Source organism: Cicer arietinum, chromosome 2, assembly GCF_000331145.2.
Source record: "Cicer arietinum cultivar CDC Frontier isolate Library 1 chromosome 2, Cicar.CDCFrontier_v2.0, whole genome shotgun sequence".
In the NCBI taxonomy this organism is placed as follows: domain Eukaryota; kingdom Viridiplantae; phylum Streptophyta; class Magnoliopsida; order Fabales; family Fabaceae; genus Cicer; species Cicer arietinum.
Window position 1 is genome coordinate 7,846,957 of NC_021161.2, and position 9,834 is coordinate 7,856,790.

Genomic DNA, 9,834 nt, shown 5'->3' on the forward strand with positions numbered 1-9,834 from the left:
TACATTTTTTTAGACATCAAATTTTCTATACATCATCTGAATTATTTCAAATTTTTCAACAATTTAAAAAGAAGAATGATCTATAAAAAAATTACATATAAAACTCCATTATAAATAAATAAACAAACTACATAATTTTAATTGTATGGACAGTGAGTTCCATCTAATGATATAAAATCAAATCAAATAATCTAACAAGTCCAAAAATTTAACTAAATTTAATTAAATTGATTTGATTTTTTTCTCTATGTGTTTGAGTCTAAATGAAACCAAACCAAATAAATTTGACCTCTATTGGTATTGGTATGTATTTGGTTTCACATAATTTAAAATCGATCACTCGATATTTAAAAATCATTATATTTTATTTATACTATATTAATATTGTTATCTTCTCTTCAAAAAAATAAAATCAATATTGTTATCTTAAAAAATGAGTTGTATTTAAATTTCTTTTAATAATTATATCATTTTGTCTTTGTAGTTAATTTAGATATTTTAATAGTATAAAAAAATTACTGTTTGAATAAATTATTTTTTTTTAGATTTTTTAAAATAAGTGTCTTAATTTTTAAAAAATAACAATCTACATTTGATTTACTATTTTTCTCTAATAAATGATAAGGATTGAGCCAACTAACAGAGTGATATGAGAATCGAATTGAACCAATCACTTTGCCAATTTTGTTTGATTTGTTTTGAATTTTGTAAAAAAATATTATAAAAGCTAAATCAAATTGACTATTTTTTGTTTAAATTTTTTCATCTTAAAAAAAAAAAAAGAATCAAAACGATTCATTAAACTCCTATATCCATCTCTCCTAAACCTGTAAAGCCTCTCAATTCAATTCCAACATCCATCGTTACATTTGCATATTTGTTTGTGCTCCAAAAAGTTTTTGTTCAAACTTCTTGTGCAAGGTCAGCATCTAGTAGATCTTATTCCTCATTTTTTGACGCGAAGATCTTATTCTCACCAAAAGATTTATAAGACAACTCAAGAAGGCCTAACGTGGATGAGATAGTATTTTATTTTCTCTAAATAATAAGGCATTTTTTGTGTCTTAAAGAGATTATCAACAAAATGGAATATTGAGTAAAATTAACCTCGATCCGATTAATATCATACGATCCACTTTCTACAAATTTATTGTTGTTGTATTTGAGAATATTGCATTTTTATTATTTTGATGTTTGTAAATATTTTATGTTATTTTAAGTTTTTACAACTTTAGTTGTATGCTTGCAACTTGCAAGTGTTTTATTATAAAATTTATTGTATGTATATATATATTTGATGCTAAAACAATAGTAAAAATAAGTTATATTATGATTTTGGAAAATAAAAAAAAAGGTAAGATATATAATTTTTGTTGTTGATGTTAAGAATATGATTTATTAAAAAAATTAAAAATAAAAAGAATTTGAGTAAACTAAAACTCAACCAAAATAAAAAAATAAGTGGTTTGACCGAAATCGATTCAATGTTTTAAATGACAATTTATTTTTTAAACCCAAATCTAGTTCTCCTGTATAGTTTTAAACCCAAATCTAGTTCTCCTATATAGTTTGAGTATTTATTTTGATCAATAGACATGTGAATTCGGTCATCCAAACTAACTAATTTAATATGTATTTTAATTAATCTCACTCATTTAAATTTGAGTCCGATGAGAATCAATTCGTTTAAATTTATAAATGTTTCAGTTAACATTTTAAATATGTAAACTCATCGATTCAATCCTTTAAAATGAAATATATATATATATATATATATATATATATATTATCAAATTCTTTCTAGTTATAATTTAGTTTTTGAGTTTGTTTTGAGAATTTGTTTTTAGTTTAGTCGGTTTGTGTGTTTTGTTGTATTATTTTAAATATTAAATGATATATTGCAATGAAATTTTATAACTCTTAAAATATTTAAGTATTAAAATTTAATTAAATTTTTTTAGAATAATTTTTTTTTTGTATGCCATGCAATCCTAACCAAAATAATTCATAATTAAATTAATTTAATTCAAGTTTGATGTAAAATTATAGGTTGAAAACGCATCTTAATTAAAATAAAATTGATCTATTTAAATATTTTTTAAAAGAAATTTAAATACCTTAATATGATCATTTATATAAATATAGAAATAACTATAGTTAAATTCAAACACTTTTCATAATATAATGATTATTATCTGCTGATTGTGTAAAAAAAATTACATTACTAATATATATAAATTAAATATAAAAATTTCAATTGTTTTTAATTAATCTCACAATATAACTGTCTTAAATGGAGATTAAATAATTTTAACCTCATTTTCAATATAATATTTCAATAGTAGCAAATGTTAGTATGTAATTTGAATGAAATGTGTTTGAACTTTTTCTATGAAAAAAACACATGGAATGTACATCTCTTCCCTATGTACTTGGCCGTCAAAAGGACACGTCACTGACGCAGCTTGAAAAGTTCTTTTTTTTTTTTTAAAGAAACGTGGAAAAGTTTAAAACGGTGTAATAGAAATACTAAAATTAGCTAAACTTTATTGCATGTTATGATATGCGAAACAAAACAAACTCACATGGGGTTTAATTTTTTGATCCTATAGTTTATACTTATTGAAATATCTATGTCATAACATGTTACTATATTTTGTCAAAATAGAAAAGAAAATAAATAAATAAAAAAACATTAAAAGACAAGATGTTAGTTGTAAATTTGTATTTGAGCTTTTCTATATAATGTTAAACTGAATGGTTAAATTTCTCTTAACCATTTAAGGTACCTTAAAAATATTCAACACGAATATTATTTATAAATGTACACTAATTTATTTGATTAAATATAAAATTTGATCCATAAAATTATAGTACAGTATTAATATGATTCTCTACATTAATAATATTTTAAAATAATAAACTTTGTTCCTTTAACTTATTATCAAATGCATTTTTACTCTCAATCGTGTTTCGGAAATACAAAATTAGACTTATTTTTTTTTTATAAAATAAATAACTTTTGCAGTAAAACAATTCTTTTTTTAAAAAAGCTTAAAATTATTGACTCAATATTAAAAAAATTGAAAAGAAAAATAGAATTTTACCTTTTTCATATTTTTTTAAATTATTGTTCACAATATAAATACAATAGGCGTTAGTTATTATCAAATATGTGTATTCAAATTATATTTTTCTTCTACTATTATTAAGTTAGTGTTAGATACATCTACTAAATATCTTGATAATCATATTATAAATACGAAATATCTATACATTTTATCGATGGTTAATCTCTTTTAAAAAACTTAAACAATAATCTCTAATAAAATCTAACCACATCTTTTACATTTATCTAACTAAAAGAAACTAAATTTTTCACTCCAACTAATATTGGTATTTGAAAGACTAAATTGAAATTTTCTATAAGCTTTATTAATTAGTTAAGACATCTATTAGTATAGAAAGAAAAAAAGGTTGTTAAAAAAATAAAAAAAATAGTATATCCTAGAAAAAAAGAATAGTAATTAAATTAATTAAGAAATGGCATGATGAAGAGTTAATACAGTCTGTCTCACCTTGTTGGTATTGGATGGTATTGCCTGCCGTTTTGGTTGTGCCTCATCACATGCTTCTCTACTCATTCTCACTCACACATTGCATCTTCTCAAATCTCTCTTTATGGCATCCTTCTTCGAATCTTGTTGGCAGGTTCCATTTCCTTCATTCTTTCAACTTTCTACAATCACTACTTACCCCTTTTATTGCTACTTTTTTAATTCTGCGGTTTTTTCACAAATTTATTATCTTTTTTCAAACCCCATCTCAACAAACAAACATGGTTAGTTATTTGTTATAGATTTTTTTCAGGGTTTATTGTGATATTAATTTAACTAAGCTATTTTTGTTATTTTATTTTATTTTATTTTATTTTATTTTATTTTTTGGTTTATTTGTCTAACTTGATGAGAGGATGGCCATTGGAATTGGGATTGATAATTTGGATTTGATGATTGGAACTATGCATTGTGTTTGTCATGAGTGTTTTTATGCCAGTGTGCCAAGTGTTGGGTTGGTGCTCTTTTGGAAGTTGAATTGAACTAGATTCTTGTAGATCATAGTGATGATAGTTTTTGAAATCAAATCATGGGGTTTCTCTTTTTTACTTTTTGAAATGATGAAAATTGGAAATTAATAGTTAATATTATGATGTAGTCTTGAGCTACTTTTTATTTTAAGATGCACTTTGTTTTTTAAAAAAGAAAATTGGGTACGGGAGAAATTATTATTAATTAAAGTGACACTAATAATCGTTTTACAATAGTTTCCTAGGAGATTTGAACTCTGTCACTTGAGATTAAAAAATCAATTTTTTATCACTAAGCTGACATCTCATGGACATTTTAAGATGCATATTGATTGCAATATTTGTCAACTAACAAGGTGTGAAAATTGTCAAAGCAAGGGACTTAGTGATTTCATTTATCATGTTTATGGAGATGATTTCATTTGCTTTGTTGTGATTTTGGTTTTGAGATTCTTGTAAGTTTTGTGTAGTTGACTGCCATAACATTCTTTAGATTGCATGCTTACATCGTTGTACTATTTTTGCAGAAACAGAATTGATGTTTGTTCCACTTAACTATTTTGAGAAATGAAACTCTCTCTTTTGTTATTTATTTGTTTACTTTTTGTGCTGCAGTACTTGATCACAAATTTCAGTGACTTTCAACTTGCATGTTTGGGAAGTTTCTTTCTACATGAAAGTGTGTTCTTCTTATCTGGACTTCCTTTTGTATGGATCGAGAGGGCAGGTTGGTTGAGCAAGTACAAGATTCAGGTCGGCAGTTGACGAGATTCGTGGTTTATCTTTATGTTTTAGATTCCTCCTTTTGTTCCGCTTGATATAAATTTTATCTCTTATTTTTCGTTTACTTTTCTTAACAAATTTTAGCAAGTTGTATATGGAATTACATCATTCTTAACTTAGTGCATGTTTGGAATCACGGTGGCGCCACAAGTTTGACGAAATCACGGTGACGTTATGATTTTGGTGAAGCTTCAGAGTGTAACTTCTGCCGATATTGATATATTTACCACCAATCCAAACATGTACATATCTGTTCCAACATTGTTCACTTTGACATATTCCATAGCACACACACATTTTCATTCATTTCAATTGTTCACTTTACCCTGCTTTTTATGGTGCTTAGAACATTTCTATCCAGGCCTTTACAAGTGAAAGTTCCTTGAGATTTCCCGTTTCAATTTATTCTTCCATATTTGTATGTATTACACTATTACATAACATAGGTGGTGATAGGTGAATGTTCTAATAATGCCTTTTGATGCTGATTCTCAACCTTTTAGTTGGTCTTCCACACAATCTTTCTCCCCAACTGTAAGTAGCCGTCGTTTTAACTTGCAGACCGTATCACACGATGCGGCTGCAGTACTGTATTGGCAACAGAATCCACAACACTGCATTACAATGCATGTTGCAGACTTGCAGTGGTTTAGTTTGAATAACTAATTTCATGTCTTCAGTTATTTTCTCCCTTCTTGAGACTTGCACATGCTATATTTGATTAACATATTAATTGAATTCCCCCAATACCGGCAGGATATTACAATTGTTTTCCGCTTTCACTTGTAAATACGTAGTTGTATACTTCTAAAGAGAAAACAAATGTTAAGTTTTTCCTGGTCTTGGTATGCAATCAAATTTTCCTGTTATTCCACTGTATGTTCATGTATGATCTGTATATAAATCTACTGGTGTTGCTAATGCTACCTTTCATGCAGGCGAAAAATAATAGTGCTGCAGCACAGGATAGATGTATTGTTCGCTTGTTGCTATATCATTTTGGTGTCAATCTACCTGTTATGATTTTTTCATATCCCGTCTTCAGATACATGGGCATGCGGAGTAGTCTTCCCCTACCGTCCTGGTACTTTCGTCTTCTTTTGAGCACTATCATTGTTCTGAAGATTGGAGTCCCTTGTTAAGTGCTTTTCGTGTAAATGTTTGGAATGTGTTTTTATTAAGATTACTTAGCAAGACTGAAATTTGCTTTTGCAGGAACGTAATTCTAACTCAAATAATCTTTTACTTCATTTTGGAGGATTTCATATTCTATTGGGGACATAGGATATTGCACACAAAATGGTTATACAAGCATGTACACAGTGTACATCATGAGTGAGTGTTATGTGTGTTCTGGGATTTTAGGCTTGTTATATCAATCATCTATGAACTACTATAGGGTTTTGCTGTATTGTGAAGGTATGCTACACCATTTGGACTTACATCGGAATATGCCCACCCTGCTGAAATACTTTTCCTTGGATTTGCAACAATTTTCGGTCCTGCGATCACTGGGCCCCACTTGATAACTTTGTGGTTATGGATGGTTCTGAGAGTCCTAGAGACAGTTGAGGCGCATAGCGGTTACCATTTTCCATGGAGTCCCTCAAACTTCTTTCCATTATATGGCGGGTGAGTGTGAAGTTCCTCCACCTTCACTTAGTATATGTTTTGATGGCGGTGAGTTTGGCATAATCACGGTGGCACCATGATTTTGTTGAAACTCCAAAGTGTAGCTAATACCAAGACTGTGGTGGCTCACCGTGATTCTGTCAATCTCACCATCACTCCAAATATGTACTTAAGTCAGTTGTTTGGATCAATCTGCTGTTGTACTTCTTGCTGTTAAACTTTGTATCCTTACTTTTCAGATCTGATTTCCACGACTATCATCACCGTTTGCTTTACACCAAGTCGGGAAACTATTCATCAACTTTCACTTACATGGACCTGTAAGTATCGAACATATTGTCCTTAAGGATAATTGTTATATTTTTATGATGGCTTAATGGCTTAACTTAACTGATATTTGAGAGAAAAATCATATTGTATTTCAAATAAAAAATCATTTTCATTGATTTTAATTGTGTTTGTTCAAGCTTTTTAAATTAATCAGAATCTAAAAAAGTGATTATTCTGATTAAAATGAGAATTATTTTTAGTAGTTGTAAAAAATCTGATTTTAATGAGTTAGTTGATTAGAGAGCAGGTTAAAATAGTGAGTTTCACTATTATAAACAAACACAATTCAGCTTTAGCTTCGAATAAAAATCTCTAAATTATTTTATCTGATAATCACTTTTAATTTAATCTTAAACAAACTGACCCTTAGTTGAAATTTGGATGCTTTACTAGTTATATACACTAACAAGGCTACATGACTTCTTTGCTATGTATTAGGATATTTGGAACTGATGTAGGGTACAGAAAGTTAAAAGCATTGAAGAACACAAGAGTTGAAGACAGTAGTGACCAAAAGAAACTGTAAGAATAAATTCTTGGGAACATCTAAATTGGTTAGAAAGTTGATTCCCAACTTAAGAGTAGATTTGAAAAATATCTGTCCTATCAACACTTTGTGTTTGTGTTTTAGGTTGTAGCTTGGTCTTGTTAACAAAGTGAGTGTTGAAGGCTTTTATGAACATCCATGCTTGTTATTAAAAAAACTTTCAATTTTGTGATACCTCTCTAGTGCTCGTCTAATATTCTTAATGTCATGAATGTTATTTGTTGATATAAACCCACTTGGACTTGATATTACAATTTGGATAAATGAATGTAATTATTTCTCTTATGAGTGTTCGGCTTTATATAATTATCCATTAACTTTTACTGATATGAGTACAATGGCTGTTTAAGTTGGATGTGTTTTTCCTTTGGTGCATCATACCAACTACAAATCAGTGTTGTCACTTGAAGGCTTGAAACCAAAAACCATAGAAGCGTTGTTCATTTGGCACATACTAACTATATGTAGGTGCAACCACTTGAAGCAAAAAGGCCTATGTCGAGTTACTTTGGTTGATACAGTTCTAGTTAGAATTCAAATCCTACGAGGACCAATAATTAATCCAATCCCCATTACAAATAGATCTATCAAGTCTCTTTTGAGAATGATTCTTACATGTTCTACCAGTTGACCAGGTACAATGTAACACCCCGTTTTTCATAGCGAGGGTATATTTTTTTTTTTCTAAAAGTAATTAAAAACGAACAAGGAAATAAATCAGGAAATGCTTTTGGATAAATAATTGAGTCATTATAATTTACGCAGCGGAAAAGTTTCTTCAATTATAAATTCAAAACATTTTTACATAACATCAAATGGTACATGGGACCCATCCAAAGATGATATCAAACTGATAATATTTGTATAAGTACAGTTTTCCAAAACTAAAATATTCCAAACCAAAAAGAAGGACCCCTAGTCCCTATACATCATCCTAATCTGATCATCCTACCAAAAAACTATACACCCTGAGTATCTCCACGCGCCCCGTGAGATCCTCCTAACGTGACAGCAGTCAAGCGTTCCCATCTCCATCCCTGTCCGTAGGGTACGAACCGGTAGGACCGTCCTGTCTCTCATCTGAGGGCAAAGCCCAGATTTCCACAATAGTGTAAAGGGTCACCAACCAGAAAATAACAGTTAACACATAGCAATTAAGTTTTTTGAATGCTCAAAACAACTTTTTAACTAAGCATGCACCTTAACAGGATTTTCAATATGCGAAAAGTTCATACAGTACATTGCCAATGAAAATGAAGGTAAAATGCAGTTCTCGATCTCCTAATTAACGCATGATAAAACAAGACATGGATAGATTCATGAGCAATTAATCATACAACTAAAAATAAGGATTTTCCCTGAGCCAATCGATTGGGCAATCGATTGGGGTGAAGATTTTTAATGAAAACAGAATCCTGGGCTGAATTCAATCGATTGGTAAATCGATTGATTGGTTCCTGAGCCCCTGGTTTCGAGCCAATCGATTTCCTAATCGATTTGGTGAGGGATTCTTAATGAAAACAGAATCCTGGGCTGAATTCAATCGATTGGTAAATCGATTGATTGGTTCCTGAGCCCCTGGTCTCGAGCCAATCGATTTCCTAATCGATTTGGTGAGGGATTCTTAATGAAACAGAATCCTGGGCTGAATTCAATCGATTGGTAAATCGATTGATTGGTTCCTGAGCCCCTGGTCTCGAGCCAATCGATTTCCTAATCGATTTGGTGAGGGATTCTTAATGAAAACAGAATCCTGGGCTGAATTCAATCGATTGGTAAATCGATTGATTGGTTCCTGAGCCCCTGGTCTCGAGCCAATCGATTTCCTAATCGATTTGGTGAGGGATTCTTAATGAAAACAGAATCCTGGGCTGAATTCAATCGATTGGTAAATCGATTGATTGGTTCCTGAGCCCCTGGTCTCGAGCCAATCGATTTCCTAATCGATTTGGTGAGGGATTCTTAATGAAAACAGAATCCTGGGCTGAATTCAATCGATTGGTAAATCGATTGATTGGTTCCTGAGCCCCTGGTCTCGAGCCAATCGATTTCCTAATCGATTTGGTGAGGGATTCTTAATGAAAACAGAATCCTGGGCTGAATTCAATCGATTGGTAAATCGATTGATTGGTTCCTGAGCCCCTGGTCTCGAGCCAATCGATTTCCTAATCGATTTGGTGAGGGATTCTTAATGAAAACAGAATCCTGGGCTGAATTCAATCGATTGGTAAATCGATTGATTGGTTCCTGAGCCCCTGGTCTCGAGCCAATCGATTTCCTAATCGATTTGGTGAGGGATTCTTAATGAAAACAGAATCCTGGGCTGAATTCAATCGATTGGTAAATCGATTGATTGGTTCCTGAGCCCCTGGTCTCGAGCCAATCGATTTCCTAATCGATTTGGTGAGGGATTCTTAATGAAAACAGAATCCTGGGCTGAATTCAATCGATTGGT

General features: G+C 30.5%; 1 protein-coding gene across 3 annotated transcripts; it reads left to right on the forward strand.

Annotated features, from left to right (window-relative positions):
• The first annotated feature begins 3,543 nt into the window (after positions 1-3,543).
• On the forward strand, positions 3,544-7,664 carry LOC101515062 (methylsterol monooxygenase 2-2-like). 3 transcript variants are annotated; one of them, XM_012712779.3, is made up of 8 exons: positions 3,544-3,711; positions 4,703-4,840; positions 5,809-5,954; positions 6,086-6,205; positions 6,290-6,502; positions 6,742-6,822; positions 7,271-7,354; positions 7,464-7,664. In XM_012712779.3, exons 1-8 carry the CDS (start codon positions 3,682-3,684, stop codon positions 7,468-7,470), a joined length of 819 nt encoding a protein of 272 aa, XP_012568233.1. In that variant the 5' UTR covers positions 3,544-3,681; the 3' UTR covers positions 7,471-7,664. The 3 variants fall into 3 exon arrangements, with proteins under 3 accessions (XP_012568233.1, XP_073221668.1, XP_012568235.1); XM_073365567.1 differs by lacking the exon at positions 3,544-3,711 and adding an exon at positions 3,714-3,841; XM_012712781.2 differs by lacking the exons at positions 3,544-3,711; positions 4,703-4,840 and adding an exon at positions 4,847-5,112.
• Positions 7,665-9,834: the final 2,170 nt, after the last annotated feature.

Coding starts and splice junctions, on each gene's coding strand:
- LOC101515062 (XM_012712779.3), top strand. CDS start 3,682: ATGGCATCCTTCTTCGAATCTTGTTGGCAG. Junction 6,503..6,741: donor TTCTTTCCATTATATGGCGG/GTGAGTGTGAAG, acceptor CTTACTTTTCAG/ATCTGATTTCCACGACTATC. Junction 6,823..7,270: donor ACTTTCACTTACATGGACCT/GTAAGTATCGAA, acceptor GCTATGTATTAG/GATATTTGGAACTGATGTAG.